The following is a 20601-nucleotide window of genomic DNA, read 5'->3' on the forward strand; positions in this document are numbered from 1 at the left end:
GCAAATGGTACTTTTGGACAAAGTGGATAAATCTGTGAGCTTGCAGGTAAAAAACTGAGATGATTAAGAATCAACAAGTTTCAGATTACTGTAAGTTTCTTAAATTCCTAAGTATTATAAAAAACACTGAACCAAATTTGCATTTTAAAGGTTTACTTGTACAAAATGACACAGTCTCTTGTGTTGCAATATAATAGTCCTCACTGCCTACTCAAAACTACTGAGTTATACCACATTATGAGGACAGAAGACTGTGAGATGAAGTTAAAAGGTCAAGAAAAGCTGGTAAGTGGCCCTTGAGTTGAGATTATTTTGTCACACTGCTGATCCCAAAGTCAAGAATGAACTTCCAAACTCACATTATTATATACAGCCTGAGTTACATTATAACTTGAGATCTTTATAAAGCGGCATAATGTTTCTTGGCCACTAGGGGGCAGTGCAAAAAGCTGTAAACACTAATACTCAAACCCTCACTGATGGTCATTAGCCTTCACTGAAACAATGAGTTCACAGATACAAGTGGTCCTTTTCAGGGGACCTCACCATCATCCTGAGGGGAAGGGCAGGCATAACGATGTCCTAATATCAAGAAGGATTAGGAGTAGATTGTCTCTTCGGTTTGAAAGGAGACTGTTGAGGTGGTTCGGACCTCAAATCAGGATACTTCTTGAGTGCTTGCTTGTAGAGGCAAAACATCTGTTTGGACAGAGACCTCAGAGCAAACGCAGAGCACGCTGGAGGGACCATATATCCCATCCAGCCTGAGATTCTGCGATCTCTCAAGTGGATGTGACTGGGGCGTCAGATGTCTCGCTACTTTGCCATCACTGGACTTTGACACATAAAAAAGGATGGATGGAAAACCATGATAAGTTTAATTCATGCTAGAGGGGATGAGATGCTGTTCTCTGTTGCAGCACAATTTTGTGATTTATGCTGACAAGACGAGAGTATTTTTACCTAACGCTCCCACCCAGTAGAGCTTAAAAGACAAATACTGATGGGGAAAAGAAGACAGCAACAGTTGCAGCTGACTTACAAACTTAGACTACGAGGTTACAGAGGGGTGAAATCAATGAAAAAATAATATAGTTGCCTGACAAAGTGCATTCCTATTTATTCTAACATGAATGAGATGCAGCAGGAGACCAGCGCGCGGCCTTGTCAGAGAATCAATTGTGAAGCCTAATTACTGCTGTCATGTGTGAAAGCTGTGATTGCGGATGTCCATGTCCCTGTCATGCAAAATGAACAGTACCAAGCGCATGGCGGGTTATTTCTGTCCTGTGGCCTGGCCTGGATCTTCAAGTGTACTGCTGAGACATCAAATAAACCAAGAGGGCATTGCCGTCAGCATGGCACAGACTGGCAGTGCAGAGCTGCAGAGCTGCTGGGGGCCAGGACTAGGGGAGTACTAGCTACAGCCCTGCTGCCTCACTAAACATAGATCAGAAGTTGCTGCGGAAATGAATGAAGCAATGTCACGGAGGAGACATCAGTTCTGCGGGGACAGAGACGCGACGGAGAAGAGAATGTCCTCAGAGTCCTTGCTGATTTGAAAGATGTTTGCTCTTTCCCCAAAAGGGTGAAAGTGAGTTTGGCTGATTTGTGTCTTCCCTGCCGGTACTGATTCAAGCTAAAACTTTCCCGTGGAGTGGTATCAATCAATCATACGGTGAAAATTCAACTTTGAAAAATTGTATCATAACCATCATGTCAGAGGTGCATGACAGAAACTGGCTCAGTGTCAGGTTTTTTAACAATATCAGCTCCATATAGCAGTTTAATCCTGCTATAACCAGGTCTGCCACCGGGGGCCCACTGACTCAATGTTCACTTTCTGCTCAAGACACCATTACTCATCATTACAGCAGCGTCGCAGCAAGCTCTGTCCTGTCCTCTCCAACCGCCAGTCCTCGACCAGTCCTACCCCAAACTGACATTCAGCTTGATTAGCCTAATCAGAGGGATTAGCCAGAGGCAGAGGGAGTGAAGGAGGGGAGGGGAGGCTGGACAAGAGATGAGCAGCAGAAGAGAAAAAGATGAATGAGGGAGAGTCCCTGTGGGTCTGCACATTTCATCTCATGCTCCTCATCTTTAACAGCTGCCTCAGTGAGCTGCCACTGAGGCCTATCCCTCCTGCCAGGAGCTATGTTGGAATTATGATGGACTATCAGTGCACACCCTGATACTTACCATTGAAACCACGGGGGGGTTTGGGCCACTGACATGCATATTCTCAACGAGTGTCCGCAGGCGTCAATTTCTTGAAACTTAAATTAAATCTGATAACTATAAAGCTTTCAATCATTTTTGACGTGCTAATTGCTATTAGGTGTCCGTCATGGACTGCTTACACGTCAACAAGCAGTGCAGAATCTTTAACCTACATGACAGACTTTTGAAAAGTAGTCGTCAACTGCAGAGACTGCATATCAAACCATAACTCCAGTTTGCTGTGTCTGTTTGATAAATACACCATGTGTTTGGGGCAGAATGCGCATGACAAACTAGCACAAAAGCCGCAGTAAATCCGGTCCTCTGTGTTTTGGGTCTCTGTCGTCTCGACACCATTAATAGTTCAAATGGGGAGAACATCACATACTTTTGGCGTCTGTGTCCTCGAAGGCGTTCATAGCGCTTGCACTTGCTTGTACACATGAAAAGTGATGGACAGTGCTACCCTTTTTTCATCAAAATTAGGGGCTGTATGCAGATTTTTTAAATGCCGGAATACCCATTTAAAATAGGCAACTCCCTTCCCATTGGCGGTAGACTAGAGCTGTGTACATGGTCAGTCAAGTATGCCTCTGTGTGTCATATTCGATGTCACGGACAGGCCAGAGTAAAGCAGCATGAAGGCCAGTGAAAGTGTTACTCAGTCTCTCTTTCACTTCATTCAGACTAAACATTGGATCGATGTTCAAGGGTTGCTTGGGCGGAGACGGACGGTACGATGTTGTGGCCTGTTATTGCATCTCAACTGTAAAGTGGCTAAAATTAGTGCGTCCACCCATGTGCTCTATTTCCATCACTGCCAGAGCCGACTGGAGCTTGAGCTGATAAATACCCGTGACCACTGCAGAGTCATTTGACCCGTTTGTGAATGCTGATTGTCACCTTTCCCATTAAATAAAAAAGCCAGATGTTAGCAGGTGTCAGTGGGTTTTGTGTGCGGTGGGAAAGGGGCTCAAGCAGATTAAGGCCTGGAGATGAATGGGTTGAAAGAAATGCACACACTACCAAAATTCACCAGGATTGTGACATTTTCCAAAAAACTAAAATGCAGACCATTAGAATCATTTGCAACACACCAGTGATACATAAAAATGTGATCCAGGGACGGGAAAATGAGTGCTAAGGTACATGAATAGCACATCTGCTTTCATGCCCAATTGCTTTTTGTAACCACACAAAAGCATGAACACTGGGAAAGAAAGCACAGGCCCACATCATTCGTTTAGCATCTGAACTGGGCCTGTGTGTGGCTGACCACCCTCAACAATGGCCCATGGGATTGCAATCCTCTGCACCAGTAAGTATGAAATGTCACACTCAACGACTGTCCAAAAAGAGGAGTCACTGTGCTAAAAGAAATGGCTCTCTGTGACACATTAGGAAGACAAATTCATCCAGAGTTTTGTGTCACGGGGCCTCTGCTGTCTGCTGCCTTCCCCCTGAGGATAAAGCTTCACATCTGAGCAATGGGAGTTGACAGGAGGTGGGTGAGAGGAAGACACTGACGAGAGTGGATCAAAGAGTGTGGCAGGTGACAGGGGCGTCATGCCGTCTACTTGACAGAGCGGCAGGGTGCCTTTTTCACCCGGATGAGTAGCACTGTGGCTAAAACACAGATGAGAGGTGGCGACAGGACCCCTTCTTCTGCTTGCATGACACGAGAGCCTCAACGCTACACGAGCTCTTGAGCTCGACTTTCTTCTACAGCTGGCTTCAGACGCATCATTAACCCAAGGGTCTAATGCTTCAAATATGAATCCTCACACACTGTCTGGTGCGTTTCACACATCTAAGACAATCCTGGTCTTGCATGTAAATGACTGTGGATGAAACCATACCTTGGTTCTTCATACGAATGTGTTTTCATTAGGGCGAAGCCTTGGAAAAATAATAAGCATCAGACACCTTTCATGCTGCAATCACAACAAACACACCCTTTGTCTTCCATGGCTGCGGGCAAACTACAAGTTGTTAAGTGATGCGTCAAAACAGTTTGATGCAGCTCCCAGCTGCAGCTCAGAACTCGGGTGTATATCGGAGCATCAGAGCAGGAAGAGACTCTGAAAACTGTGTTCTCTGTATCTGTGAACTGTGGAAACCAGATGGTCTTCTGTTTGTTTCTTTGTACTGATGCTTTAAGTCCTGTATATGCTGGTGCTGTTATAGCAACGCATGAAACCTCACATGTCCAATTATACCTTATACATAGGACTAAGAAACAACGTCAGACTATCGTTATATAATTACCATGAAGTGCATTAATTGCAGTCGGCTCTTAATAAACAACAAGTTTAGGGAAGACTCGTGGGTAACCATATCATCCATTTACATTCAGATATCTTGGGGTGAGAGTTCAAGGGACCCCTTGGAGAGTGTTCATGCCAATTGATTCTTTGGCAAAATTTAGCCCAACTTTGGAGAATTATTTTACTCACTTCACAACAAGCTATGCCGACATGGTTGGTACCAATGGATGCTAGAAGTTGTTTATTTTGTTTCCCAAGATACAACTTCCTAGCTTAAAAAATGAGTGCCCTACAACCTCTTAAAGACAGTAATGTCGGCCTCCAATTATTTTCCCCAGTGGGGGGGGGGGGGGGGGGCAATTGTATCAGTAATTGTGCCTCCCTTGGGCTTGTCACTCATTAGCAGGGCTGTCTGGAGGCAAAAATGCTTGTAGTGTTTGAGGTTTAGGCAAGTCTTGGTAGAAGATTTGTAGGCAGGTTTTAATCTAAAAAAAAAAAGTCTATTTAAACCCTGCCTACTAACATTTATCCCAACCAATGAGATTCCTTCTGGTGGTCTCTGTCTCTGTAACTTAAACTCCAACATAGATGTCATTAGAGCTTAATCTGACTCACCTGCACACTTTGTCCTGCTGGTCAGAGGAGGTCCAGGTGCTCCTGTGCCCCCCTCCCCAGGCCGGGTGAGCAGGACACTGATGCGGTACTCTGTGTCTGGCTCCAGATGCCAAATCTTATAGGTAAGTGAACCCACACCGTGAGTCTCCGTCCACGTGGACTGACTGGCTCGGTACTGGATTTCCCGCCGAATAACTGGTCCGTCCCCCACGATGGAGTTGGTGTTGAGCTGGATGATCAGATAGGTGGGGCCTGCCCGCAGGAGCTGGGGGGGAGCAATTGGTGTTGGGGGCACTGCAATACAGAATGTCTTGTCATTATACTGAATAATATTACAGTAAAGTTTTTGGTGTGGTTTATTGCTGATATTACTCAGAAAACTGATTTAACACTGATTAAAGACGGTCAAACATCACCATGTTCTGCAGAAAAGAGCAAAGTCATGACAGCAAAGACGAAGTCGAGCATTTCTGTCATTGATTTTCTCTTTTTTTGTTTTACAGTTTCAATAACATTATTTCTGCTCTGCTGAAGCACTGAGTCATAAAAATCTTTTAATCACATCAGGACTATAAGGCAGCGAGACACAGAGAGAGACAGAGAGAGAAAGCGAGACTCTTGAATGCTGTAAATTCTTAATTTTCACTCTAATGACGCAGAATAAGAGCTTATTTGCATGAATAATTGCCTAACTAATTCTGTCCTCTCTGCACATAAAGAAATTCAGCCTTGATGGATAATTTGACCCTTATCAACCCGGCGAACATCAAATTAATTCATCACATGACGCAGTGTGTGAGGGAATGCGTATGTGTGTGTGTAAGCGGAGGGAGGGTTGACTGCTACGTTACATAGTCACTACACCTACTGTACCAGCAGAGAACAATAAGATATTAATATTTAGAATATAAAACAAGACAGATTCTGAATGTACGTTGGTTTACTTAATTGGGAAGTTCAGCATTTTTTTGTGTCTTGCTTCTTTTACCTGTACCGAATGAATAAAACAAAAATGACAATTTGTGGTTATAGGAGGAGTTACACAATCCCCCAATCCCAAATGGATCCCTTACAGACACGTTGAGTCAAGCCCTAAGCCCTTACAGACCTAGGACCAATTCCATTTCTTCCCCTTAGCCCTTGTCTAAGATTTCATTGGTCACTTAGATGCAGAAAAAAGAAACTGACCAACCGACCAACCAGCCAACCAAAAAAACAAACAAACAAACAAACAAACAAACAAACAAACAAACCTGAAACTCTATTAGGAGCTGCACCTTGTCAAAATAAATCCAAACCTATATGACAGGACCATGTGGGAATTTAATTTGAAAGGACAGACACAGGAAGTGTCCACGCTCAGCAGTCAGACAGGAGTCAGTTTAATTTCCAGGGCTGGTACCTGCGGTTATTCCACAGGCTAGTTAATAACATGTCGGGCAGGAAATCCAAAGTGTGGGATCATTTTGAGAAGGTGAAGGATGAACCCAAGGTGATATGTAAACTCATCTTCATTGGTCGACTACAAACATGACGTATCATCTGAAACATGGAAGTAGGTACATGCCCATTAGCCCACAGCGTCATTAACAGGCGGCTCACTCAGTGTGTGACGTGCACTTGGAGATAAAATATAGTTGTTGGGTAAAGGGCGGATATGAGTTTTATCTCTCTGTGTTGAGTGGAGCACTAACCTCCACTAAAAGGAAGGAGGAGGAATATGCCTCCTGGTAACTCTCGGCCAACACTGGTTAAATTGGTCACATGTTCCTAAATCTGCTTACCTCTGACAATGAGTTCTCCAAAGTTGGACACAGCAGCACCCCTGGGGGACAGGGTGATGCAGCGGTAGAGGTCCTGCTCCCCACGCTGCGCCTCCACCTGGAACGTCGCCATCAGCCGCTTATGGCTCAACCGAGACAGCATGGACGTGTCCAGCACCACGCTGTTCCTCCGCTGACAGACCACACAGAGAGAGAGCAGGTATGAGCAACCCGAGTCACACATGTTTACCTGAAGTCTATTCATGTGATTAAAAATGGGCGGCAGGCTGAGAAGCAGACAGGAAGACAAAGGAGGGTTGGGATTAGCTACATGGGAGGGCAAGATAATGAATGCGTGATAAATGTCACCGGTAACAATGGTGTTTTCGCTTGAGAGGCTGGTGACACAGGCCTCCCGGTGTATTGTTTCCGGCACAGGGGCTCGAACTGACATCTCCTCATCTCTCGCCATGCTAATGTGTCAGTGCTCCAGGCACACTGGCAATTGGCTCGACACGTGGAACTGGATACTGAGGCCAACACTTGCAATGAGCTGTTCCAGGTGGGAGCCACAATATATGCAGCTCCCTCACAGAATAAGCAGATTATTATGTAAACTGTCGCCTGCTCTCACTTTCTGCAAGTAAGTAGGTTTGACATCCACGTGTTTCAATTGGTTTAGGAGGGATAGGGGAAAAATTGGTTTAAGAAAATAAGAAATTAGATGCACAGTGGCTGGGAACCAATGCCTAACTGTACAGGTTATACATCATTTTAGCTTCAATATCCTCTTTTATATAAGCTCCAATTCTTAATTTGTTTGCTATTTGTCTTGCTTTCAACACTCGTCAGAGTACAGCATACACATGTTTGATTTTTAACATCAGTCACCTAAAAACTGCATCCAACATTAAAGTCCACCTTTAGACTTTAGAGCTAATAAATGCTTCCATTAGCCGAGCGTGCTGCCATTTCTGTCTGGCAGTGAGCCCCGCATCATATCGTAATTAAGAGTTGATGCAAGAAGTGCTTCAGGTTTGGACTGAGAAAACGTTGATGTTAAAGATGTAAATAGCATCAGAGACAGCCGTCTGAACCGTGGGCCAGAGGACAGTGGTGGAAATATGATGCTAATTGATTAAGAAACATTATGCTAACAATTTGTTTGGACTAGCTAAATGGAGGAGAGAGTGTGGAGGAGCAGCCACAGACTGGTGCAGAGAGGACCTCCACAGCACCGCAGAGATCAAAGAGAAGGCAGCAATTAGCAGTCTCAGTGTTGATGATCAAACGGGCCCCGCACAACAAATGGAGGAACAGAAGGCAGTAATGGTTTGCGATATATCTCTATTTTCTGCTGTTACCTGTTTTTTTTTCTCTTAATGAGAAAAGCAGGGAGGAGCTGAAGCGAGTGTTGACTTACGGAGAAAAGTTCACGGCAGCATACTGTCAAATCACAAAAGACAAGCCTCGTATTGTTTGTTTGCATCTTCCTGTGAGTGCGTGTGTGTGTGTGTGTGTGTGTGTGTGTGTGCACGCGTGTGTGTGTGTGTGGCTCCGCCAACAAAGTCGCAAACTCTGAAACTGATAAAAATGTCTCTTTCACATGCCGATGATCTTCAAAGGCTTCAATTCAGAGAAGAGAGAGGGGGGTGTGAAATAAAATCGGGCGGAAACACAAGGGATGGATCACCAAGTATAGTGAGATCTCATTTGCAAAGCGCCTTCTCCCTGCTGCCATCATTTCAAAAGCACTTAGATGTGCATGCTTCAAGGCCAGAGGAAGAGTGGAGGCATTCAGGGATGGATTTTTGAAGACTAATATTAGCTCATATTCAAACTAGGAAAATTGAAACTATTTTCAGTTGCTGCATGAGAGGAATGACTTTAGGGGCTTTAGTAAACTAAATGCCACCACAATCAAAAAGCTACAAAAGCAGAGGCACAAACTTAATAATCTTCCAAACCCTCAAATGACTCATTTCCCTGCAACAACACAACCATTAAAAGACAAACTCAGAGCCACAAACTTGCTGTATTATTTAACATTATCAAATTACAGTATTATTGCTGCTGTTACGCTGACAGTTAGGATAATATCTGCCTTTCCCTTTAACAACTATACAGTTCATCACAAGGTCAGAGGAGGTGACTCCAGCTCTTTATCATCAGCCAGCTCTTTTTTTTTTAATAGAGATTTAATGTTGTACGTGGGGGACTTGTGGAGGACAGAGTTAAAAAAAGAATAGCAAAAATTGATGCAGCAGAAGCAAAGATATCCTGACTTGTTGTACCTTATATGGGTCGAGCTCCACATCAGTGTATCCTGCAGCCATAACGCAACTAATGTGTATTTTCTTTCTTTTTTTTTTTTTTTTTTAAACCCACCGCGCCTGCTGCCAGCAGCATTCAAACTCCAAGCCCCCAGCTTGTGATGCCAGCTTTCAATTAAAAATTTGTCATGTGTGTCCAAGATATGTTAGAAACTGTATGTCACTTTGGTAATTATTTCAGACCTGGCAAAATGCCCTCAGAGTCTCAAGACAGCTTTAAATCCAAATATAGAGAAAAAAATAAACTAATGTTGCAGAAAATGTGTAAAAGAAAATGTGAATTAATGCATGTTTCCATCCATTACCAATGCCATTAATTCACTGCAAAAGAAGAGGCCACAATGAGATGACATAATTAAAAGAGCGCCTGTCAGACCTTTAACTTAACAATCAACGTAAAAATATGATGGATATTTCTGTTTTTTAATGTATTCATTTTAAGAATGTTACAGTCAAAGTTAAAGTGTGCATGTACGTCATGATTTATTCACTATCTCTGTTTCCATTGAACTTTTTTCCTCCTAATTTTCGATCCCCACTCTGGCTTTTTTAAATTCACAAATTGAAAATGAGCATAAAAACGGGAACTGCCCATTGGTTCGACAGCCCATTGGTTCGACAGCCCATTGGTTCGACAGCCCATTGTTCCGACCATATTAAACCCATTGTTCCTAAGTCTGTTCCGAAATCATCATGATGCCCTGTGGTTAAGGTCTGGTTAGGTTTAGGCACAAAAACCACTTGGTTAGGGTCAGGAAAAGATCATGGTGTGGGTTAAAATGAAGAAGAAAGTGACAAACACATAAGCCGTGAGCCTGCTCCGCCTCAAGCCGGTCGCGGCGCACCATACACCCGCCGCGAGCCGTTCAGCACCGCGGACAGTCGGACTAATGGGATGTCGAACCAATGGGCCGTCGAACCAATGACATGGACCCCATAAAAACAGAGGGATGCAAACACACTTGCAGACAACATTAAAATCAGTTTCCTGATCAGTACAGTAAAGTGATGCTGGAGTGTAAAAAAGGTGGCATGTCCCTTTAAGTAAAAGCAGAAAGTAGATTCCATTATTTGGGTTCAGTTTGCAACGTAACCCTAAGCTCAGCCATCCTAATGGACGTGGGGGGAATGAGGATAAAATGTGCGTTGGGCATGACGACAGTTGTTTTATCCAGTGTGGTGTTAGGTAGTGAAAGATAACCGACAGCTTCCCCTCGAGTGTTACTACCTCCGCTGCCGGCTGTACTCTTATTCTATGTTCAGCACAGTCGTCAGTATAAAATGTTGGCGTTGTACATTTCTGCAAACCATGAATATGTTATATTTGTATGTTTTGTACGTATGATATCAACATTTCTAAATTGACGTAGTATAAGAGCTGAATTTGTCATCAGGAGACGGAGGGGATGGTGGATGCAGATCACTGTTCGAGACCATTTTTCTACCGGGGATAGTGACACAAAAAGCAAATATTTTAAGCCAAAACATGATTTTCCCGAACCAGTAGGGGGAGAGATCAGTCCTCAGTAACTTCAAATTCATTGTGCTGCAGTTATTTGTCTACTGATGTGTTTTGACAATCTGGTCTCACTCCGACAGTCGTTGAATTCTGGCGCTTGGGCACTGAATTCCAGTGCTGTCCGTTCAAGTTGGCATGATACGCAGCTGGTCACGGTTTGTTTAACGGTGCCTGGTGCCGTCAGGGGAAACACAACAGGACATTAATTAAAGTTAAGGTGGCGGAAGTCCAAGTAGGGCAGGCAGGAGGGGTGACGGATGGGTCCAACAATACGGATTTTCACCTGGGAGGCTGGTGTCTTCTTCCTGTAAGATTGTACAGCCAAACCTTGTTCTTTTTTCCTAAACCCAACTACGCACTTTTCTTGTTGAAGAAAAAACAGCGTCAATTCGTGGAGTTATACTGATGTAGTGTATTTATTTTGAAAGAGACAGTATGTAACAGGCAGAACTTGACACGGCGTCCCAGAATGGCACCAACCAACGCACCCAGGGTACCTTGCACATGGTATCTAGACGTGGAAAGCCCACGACCAAATGCCGATATGTGACGAGGTTGGAGTGAGAACGTGTTGGTTCTGACCGACCTCTTTAACTCAGACGATTGGAGTATAACTTATTTACTGTCTTAAAGGTTTATTGTAAATTTAACTAACTGATAAAAATGTAACCAGTGACGGGTAGGCATAAACTCTGTGTTGTGCTCGAGCAGCTTGGACATCATTTTTATCCAAACACATCCCCTCCCCTGCTTTAATATCAATGTTTGACAGTGTTTTGAAACATCCACCACTTGAGACTTCTGATCTCGCTTTTTATTGTTTTCCATTGATGAAATATTCTCTATGAAAACTTTTAAGATGATGCCATGACGAAGCATCTTTAGGCATCTAGTTTGAGGAGGAGGCACAAGTTTAACTAACCTTCAGTTACTAAAGGGACCTCTTGGCTTTGGCTCGTATCAAAGTGTGTCGCTGCTTAATCAAAGACTTTGGTCACAAGTAACAAAATCTTTTTCAGACCGTATAGCTTGTAGAACGTGTTATCTGAGGACAGGAATATTCTCTTAACTGGTTTAGACTCAGTGACAGTATGAAAAGCTCTTGTCAACAGCAGCCTGAATAAGACTTTAATGGGAATGTGGCCAGCAGCGGTGCATGCAAATGTAGCTACTGTAAGTTGCTCTGGATAAGACTGTCAACTAAATGCCAAACATGCAGAACGTCTTATCTTTATCCTTTGTGTTGCTTCTTCTTCCTGCAATCTCCAATCCCATTCTATTATCCAGGTGCTGAGATGTTGGCTTGACTGTTCAAGCAAAGATAAGAGAAAAAACCCAACACACACACATCTTTATTCCTCACCTCCAAGAGGAAGGGCTCAGTCTCCGAAACTTTGCCCGTGGCGACACACTGGAATGAGGCATTCTGCCCAGCATTAACCTCCACGTCACCCAGCCGAGAGAAATGAGGCACCTTGTCTGTGGAAGGAGGACACACAAGACACACAAAGAGTGATGAAAGCGGCACATCTGGAGCTGAGCATCACTGTCCAGATATATTAAACACACAGCTGTGAACTGTAATTTATTCAGAGCCTGTACAAATACACACTCAGGCCTGGGTACAACCTCACAGACATGAGTGCGTACATATAGCACATGTATGATGAACACATGAACATACAATATTGATACAAACCTTGCAACAACATTCATCTAAATAAGTCAATAAAACTTTTATGAACTTAGTCATTTTAAAATATCGGCTTTTTGTAATCAAACTGAATCATCTCTCCCCCAGCAGCAAAAGCTAGCATTAAAAAATATACATCATAAGGCTGCATGAGACTAAATAACTTATCAACACAGACATTTTTTAAAGATTACACACACACACACACACACACACACACATTCTCCATTCAGTTTGACAGAGACGCAGTTGCCTACAATCACAGAGTGACGCTGTTTTTCTGCAGCATCAAATACTGTACTCCTCCAGCATTTATTAAGAAGCTTCTAAATCTAGAGTCTGAATTACATTGTTATTTAAACCCCGATCAAAAACACAAGTGAATCCCTTTTATGTGTTTCTAGGGCAGCGTGTTATTACTTTATAATAAATCTCACTAAAATATAAAACAACGAAAGCTGGGCTAATTTTATCAAATGACTCGACTGAACGGGCTTTGAGATGTGCATAAGGAATGCGTCTGCTGGGATGCATTGCTTTTATCAAAGGACATACCATGCAGTTAGTCACAGCAGTCTCTGTCCGTAGTCACATACAGCATTACATTTGTTTACTGTAATGCGCGCAACACCATATGGTAGCCCACGGAGTTGTGATACATCCACAGTGTCACCGTTTAACACAGTGCAACATATTTTCAGCTCATTTCTTTAAGGCTTCCTGTGGAGATTTCTTCAACACATTTCAGTTTACATTTGGTTTTTTTCACCAAAACATACTGTTGTTTTCTTTAAGGTCTAACAAACAAGTTGAGTGCATTTCCTCGCTCATAAAATATATAGAAATAGGATGTTTGGAATATTTTTTCAACATTGTTTACATCCATATTTTGTCAGATATCATATATGAGAATAGACTACGGACATTTCAGGAACTGAAACAAATGTTCAATCTTCCAGGCACCACTTTCTTTTTTTATTTACAGCTGAGATCTGCCCTCAGTGCTTATGGGGTTCCCTGGGGCACAAAAATGGACATTCCCTCTCTACACAGACTGTATACGTCAGGTTCTCATCGCAAGCTGGTATCCAAATTGTATGGTATACTTAGACAGTCTCTCACACAGCAACTATCAATATGCAATACCTGGGCAAATGATTTAAAACAAACTAACATTAACTGGTCTAGGGTATGGTCTAACATCCGACTCTCCTCCAGGAACCCAGACCATCAAATGATCCATTACAATTACGTTATGAGAACCCATCTCACTCCACAAAAGCTGGCCAAGTTCTCTCCCAACCACTCACCCAACTGTACATATTGTTCTCTGGGAACCCCAGGCACATACCTTCATATAATGTGGGACTGTACTGAAATCAGTGCCTTCTGGCGATCAGTTTTATCGCTGTTGTCTACCACTATTGGAAAAACTCTACCCTTTACACCTACACTGATTTTGTTACATCCATGTTTGTTGACTAGCAGTCCTCCTCTTCCCTGCCTTTTATTGGTACATATGGAAGTTTTTATTGGACTTCATTATTTGAACTTATGTAATAGTACAAAATAAAATGAACAAATAAATTATGATGGATAAACATAAGACTATTTACCAGCCTCAACATTAAAGTGATAAATACATAAATGCATCATTGTTTCTCTTGTACTTTTGTCTGAGTAAAAAATCTGAGTACGTCTTCCACCACTGCAACCCTGTCAATTAGTCAACTAGCTTGATGCTAACACAGAATGGGAATCACCATTAACGCGCTACTGAAAATGAGCATTTCAACAATATTATCCTTACAAATGATCCAGTTTTGTTTCAAATACTTAACATTAAAATAAATATGCGCTCATACTTAGTAGCATAAATTCCCCATGCTCCCTTGAAATGAAGTAGCCTACTTGCCACAGCTATCTCATATGAGGGAATGTCGCCACCTGCTGGTGTGGTGAGTAACTGCACCTCACACATATTGTTTCACAGATCCTGCTGTGGTAGGAATCGGACAAAATTATGCAAATACATGTAGATGGTGAAATATTTTTGGATCATGGTACACATTTGTAGATTGGCCTGTGAAGGTTATAAACAATAAAGTCCAATAAAAACATATGTTACCACCAACAGCTGTTATTCAGTGTAATAGCATGACAAAGTGCTAATGGTGGTTCACTTATAAAAACATCACCTCATAGTCCCTCCAGTCATCAAACCAGAGTTACTGCCGTGTGGTTGTATGTCTCCGCAAACTAGTCAAGCTGCAGTTACAGTTTACATCCATGTCTGTCAATGTAGACACCCATGATTAATGTCTCCAATTCCGTATCTGACCAATAGCCCTTTTCGACAGGCATGGACTGGCTTGGTTTGGGCCGTCAGCCCAGCACAGCAGTTTGTATTTCCATCACAACAGGGCTACCTTCTTGAAGGTGAGTCTTAAACTGATGACAGCTTGTCTTGATCGATGACATTTAAAAGCAGCAGGCTGATCCACAGCTAAAGTCCCCTGTTATTTTTGCTGCATGTGTTTTTCCACAGCAGGGCAGGTAAAAGAAGTTCACCTGTTGGAGGTGAGCTGTTTGCAGAGGTGCAGGAAGAGCCTGTTGTCTGCAGCTCTTCATCAACATCTCACTGTGGCTGTTTCTGCTTTTACAGTACTTTCCTTCCTGAAGTTGCGAACAAAGTCCAGCTAATTCAGTAGTAACACCCCTCTTTTCCTATAGATTCTTCACAATAAAAGTCCCCCGTTATTTTGTTACGTAACATCTTTTGAGGAAAGGAAATGCTGAGTTTTCAAGCAGCAGCTCCACACAACTTCTAATATGGCGGATAGCGAACATGAAACAGTAAAATGAAGCAGATATCTAAAGTAAAAACAGGAAGCAGGAGAGAAACTAAACTCAAAACCACACAGATTCAGTCAGAAGCTACAGACGTACTGAGTGCTGAACACAGCAACTTTTAAAGACGCCTTTCTCTCTGGTCTCCTGTAGACAGAGGTCAGTAGAGTCTTGCAACACACACTCTGTGGTCGGTGAGATGTCACTGGTCCCTGCTTAAGGGTGGGTGGCCCAGCTTTTGGACCTACTCCTGAGAAGGTCAATCTCCAGAGTGGCTTGGCGTGGCAATGCGTGTCAAAACGGATAATGGAAACGTAAATCGGCGAAGCTTGGCTTTACTCAGTGTGACAATGGAAAAAGGGTACAAATGTCTCCCCGTCTGTTCCTGAGTGTTTAATAATGGACAGAAAAGTGTTTATGCAGATGATGTCACAGTGAAGCTGACCTCTGACGACTTGGATATAAAATGTCGTCACTTCATCATTTTATCCTCGTAGACGTTTGTGGGAAAGTTTGTCACATAACTAAGAATTTTTGAGTTATGTCCAAAAAACAAAATCTATCTCACTTCATTGTTGAGTCTAAGTGGACATTTGCTGAACAAAGTCCCTCAAGGTGTTCTTGAGATGCCTCCGGTCACGGCATTGCTGCTGCAGAGTACCTTTAATGGGGAGAATTAAAATAATCTTCACAAAATTGTCCTTCAAATACCTTTTTTTTCATTCAATTATTCTAAAAATCATATATACAGCATGTACATCCGATTTCCTCTCCTGTCCTTCAGTCTAATTCAGTGGATGTCAGTTCCATTTATTCTGATTCTGCTGCAGATCCGCTGCTACGCGGCCCCGTCTCTTAGAAATTACATTCATATACAACTAATTTGAAAGAGCAAATATGTTTGAGGGAAATATAGTGCTGAGTGAAACATGTTTTCTATTAACATAATGAGGAAATGTTGCTAATTAGCAAAATGTTCACTGACAACGTGTTTTGTTTGTTTCTGCCGAAGTAAACAAACAAATTATCACCTTTTTTATAGCCATTTGACTGAAATCACAGCCTTCCCTATACCCTTAACCAAAGTGCTTTTGTTGCCTGAACCTAACCACAGACAGAACATGTACAGCATAGTGCATAAATGTAGTGTTTCATTAACCGAAAAAAATGTTGTCTCTGAACGTGATTCAGGCAGCAATTACATCGTCCCCACAGCAATTTTAAAAACAACTGACTAATATACAAATGCAACGTCTAGGAGACGGGGTTGTGCCACGTTGTTGCCAGATCAAAGTAGCAGGGGATCATTTTCATTGTCATGTTGTCATTTCCAGCTATGTTCTGATCTCCACGCGAGTCGCAGAGCATAGAGATGCTATAGAGTTTGTGCGTGTTTATCATTTATACATCAGTCTGACATTATGATTTGTGTTACTGCAATGCAGACAAAAACATTTCACTGCGTCTGACAAGCAGATACACCAGTGATACTCGAGGTTGTTTTTTAACCAGCTCCTCGTAAAGCCCTTGAAAATGTCTGAGCGAGTTTCAGTCTTCAAAATCCGATACCATAAAAATATTTTTTAAAAAGCAGGTGATTTAGATAACAACAGATCTTTTAGAAAGCAGACATTCTGACTTTGCATCGCAGGGAAAGCACAATTGTTAGTAATAACATCAAGGATGATGCCATCGCTGTGTGACAGTGAGTAAGCATGCACAGCACAGGAACCTGAAACTGAAGCAGCTGAACGTAATCCAACCATCGCTCATTGTATTATTTACACCTGTGCTTTCCCTGCTGTGTGTGACGATGTGTCAGAGCGTCTTGGCTCACCGATAAGGTCGTTATAAAGCATCAGCTGTTTGCTGTAGAGAAAGTGCTGCCCTTTCCTCATCACTGTGCACCTAATTTTAAGTGGTACTTAAGTGCCTCAGTTGGCTTTACGTCAAGATTTAAAATTCATTACATTATCTAAAAGGTATTGTGGTCCTCACTGTATCTAGCAATTATCTCTGTAGTACTGGTGTATTTTAAAGCATCTCTAACCCTCTAACATTTGCATTAACATAAAAGTTGGCACATAGTTTATCACGTACCCGCCCACTCTCTCTGTTCTCACATGAGACAAAAGTTTAACTGAGACAAGTTTTGAAGAGGAGGCTATAGTGCTCTTAGTTTTGGACCACAGCTGACATTAATTATATTTTGTGCTGATAAATAATAGAAATAAATGAGAATTTTAAAACAGTCCCTGCTTCTCAATTAGTTTTAAAAAAATGTCTGACTAAGCATTAGGCTTATACAATACAAAAACTTTACAAAATTAATGTTACTAATGTCTAAACAAAAGGCTACGAATGAGATAAAGTTTTTGAGGGTTAAAACCAAAGTTCTACCAGATATCATACCTGTATCATAAACCTTTGTTTGCCACAGAGGTTATTTCCAGCAATAAATCAAAATCCAATGGAAAAATTCTATCAGCTTTTTGAGGAGGGAACAAGTGTGATGCATCCTCCCACAGGCACTCTACTGGTCTATAGTTGATGTGAGTGTTGGAGGGTTAAAACCATATTTTAATAGTTCAGTTTACTGGCAAATGTCACTTCATGCTAACCCTAGCAGACAGCAAATGATATTTTGCTATAAAAGAAGCACAAATTTTATATTGTGTAACAACACCCGCTCCCTACATAATGTGAATGTGTTTGTTAGTACCGAGTCAGCACCGTCTTTTCTAAATTGGCTGATTTATTTTTAAAGTAATAAACAGGCCTCAGCTGCAAAAATATTGTGTCGTAATATCAGTGACATTTGTTCAAGCGCAATCTTTAAATGCATATATACATATACCTATATATATATATATATATATATATATATATATATATATACACCTATATATATAAAAATATATATATATATATATATGTATGTATGTATATAGGATATATATATATATATATATATATATATATATATATATGTATGTATGTATGTATATAGGAGGTGCCAGGCTGTTGTGGCTGTGTATGGTTCTTCCACATGCTACTGAGGCTCCTGTTTGTTAAACGGATAAACTGTTAAATTGCCAATATGTCTCTCTTCAGACTTCAATCATCCAGTCCACCAAACAAGAGTCAAGAGCAAAAAAAAAAAGCTGTTCGGCATTGGCAGAGAAGATTTGGCAAATTTTTCATGGGCACAACCCACGTACTCAGCTCTGCTGCTCGTCCCACAAATGCATGTTCCTTACAAATGTGGCACCATTTAAAAGGGAAATAAACAGGCCTTCCAACTGTATAAGATTCATTGCCAAGAAGCATTTTTACAACAAAGAAACAATCTACCACACACAGATTTCCTTACTTTTTGTGCTAAGTTTTTATATATTAAATAAACTACAAAATTAAAACTGAAGATCTGAAGTAGCCCGGGCTATTATTTGCTTCAGTCACTGAAATCAACAAGCCTATATTTGGGACAGGCCTTTCATTCCTTTCACACAAAACTGTTGCTCAGCAAAGGTCAGGAAACACAATCAAATTGTTTATTCAAACCAGTCTGAATATTACTTGCTTAAAAATTAGGCTTCAGGTAATCTATTTATTATGATTAATTAATTTGATTGAGCTCCGACAGACAGAGCATCAGAGACAGAGTGAGTTACAGCACCCATTATACCGACACAACACCACTCTATCCTGTAAAAAAACCTCACAACTTGGATTAATTTTTACGAAAAACCCTTTTGATTCTTTTGATCGTAGGACAGATTAAAAAAATACGAATAACTTACAGGGTAATAGAGGAATTGACACATACTTTGAGGTAGCCAACAATCTTGTTTTATACATCTGAAGAAATTCTATTAAAAGAAAATAAACTGCTTGGCAACCAGACCAGACCTCTAATTGAGACAGGTGTTTATTTGTCAAAATGTGTAGCCACGATGCTTGTTCCCTGCAGGTTGTCAGAAGACGTCGTGGTAAAGTGTAACAAAAGTCAACTCTTTAAAAAATGATTGCACTAAGCAGATTGTGGATTAAATAGATTATAAAGTGTGACAGTCTGAAAGCTGAGAGTTCTGTTTATCTATCCACAGTACAGAAGCATCATTTACTACACTTTCACCAATAAACCTGAACCTCCTGAGCAGCTTTTAAACAATGAGAACAATGGGAACAATGGGAACATGGCCACCTTATAAAATACAGTAATATAAAACCATACTAATAGAAACGCAATGTTCTGGTTTTACATGGTGAGTTACAGCCTTCTACTGTACACCACACTGGAATGATTTTTCAGGCAATGAAACAAAGTGATAAAAATATAATGAGAAAATAATAACCTCCATCATATAGGAGGAAGAAGCACAGTGATCACAGTGTGGAGCTCCTGCTGTGGTGTAAATAGGACATGTTCTGGGCAAATTGTTTCTGCAAGACACCAGTGATGCAGAGACTGACACCTTTCACAAAACACACACTTTCATCTGTGGTTTCCACAGTAACCAGCAGCAACATCTGGCTGAGGATGGGTCGATACAACTTGAGTCTCACATTTTAGCAATTGCTCATTTTCCCTTCCCTCTCTGCAGCCCTTTTTATGCTCTCCGACCAATAAGCAGAGCGAGGAAGCTCTGCAAACAAACTCCCTCAGGTGCATATATCAAACAACACCTAACTCATTCCACAAGTATAAACCTTGTATGCATTAAACTCTGCAGACCAGAAGCAAAGCTGAAGTGAAACCTAGCAAAGTAAACTCCCTGTCAACATTTGTTACGGTGCCAGAGAGAGGAAACAAGCATAAACTTTCAAGTCATCTTTTAAAGACGGGCATTCACAGCCCCAATTATACGAGAAGTCATTTGAGGATGAGGCAGTTGCATTAACAGTTACTGAGAAGAAAAAAAGTAATTTAAAATCTAAAAGCCCAGCACTGTGGATGTGTGACCTGTCTAGCCTCAATTAATACGGCTAAACATAAATATAGGCAAGGTAATTTGAGTCTCAGATGCATTCTAGCTGTCTTAGATGTTGGCTCTCGAAATTAGTAATGCTGCCTCTTATTCTTGATGCAGGACAGATTGGTTTTGACTGAAACACAGGTCTGGAATAAAGATACAGACTCTGGAGGAAAAACACCACAAATGTCAAATGAGTGGGAAAGCAAACTGAATAGCAGTTGCCTTCGACTTGAAGCTTTCCTAAGGGGGCGTACCATTATTCTTGCTACCAGTGGGAACATTGATGCCAGTTAACCCATGTTTACTTACATCTTTGTGTGACTGTGTGAGGTTTTAAGGGCCGTTACGGGCGACTATTCCTG

At 41.6% G+C, this 20601-nt stretch overlaps 1 protein-coding gene across 4 annotated transcripts in view; it reads right to left on the reverse strand.

Moving 5' to 3' along the window:
• Positions 1-20601, reverse strand: part of ptprua (protein tyrosine phosphatase receptor type Ua) — a 272911-nt gene that overhangs the window by 94714 nt on the left and 157596 nt on the right. For all 4 annotated transcript variants that reach the window (XM_049602750.1, XM_049602749.1, XM_049602748.1 and 1 more), the window contains exons 5-7: positions 12081-12196; positions 6887-7058; positions 5103-5396 (exon numbers count right to left, since the gene is read on the reverse strand). In XM_049602750.1, coding sequence (XP_049458707.1) covers positions 5103-5396; positions 6887-7058; positions 12081-12196 — 582 coding nt within the window. The remainder of the gene's footprint in view (positions 1-5102; positions 5397-6886; positions 7059-12080; positions 12197-20601) is intronic.

The sequence above is a fragment of the Epinephelus fuscoguttatus genome, linkage group LG17 (genome assembly GCF_011397635.1).
Source record: "Epinephelus fuscoguttatus linkage group LG17, E.fuscoguttatus.final_Chr_v1".
NCBI classification, from domain to species: domain Eukaryota; kingdom Metazoa; phylum Chordata; class Actinopteri; order Perciformes; family Serranidae; genus Epinephelus; species Epinephelus fuscoguttatus.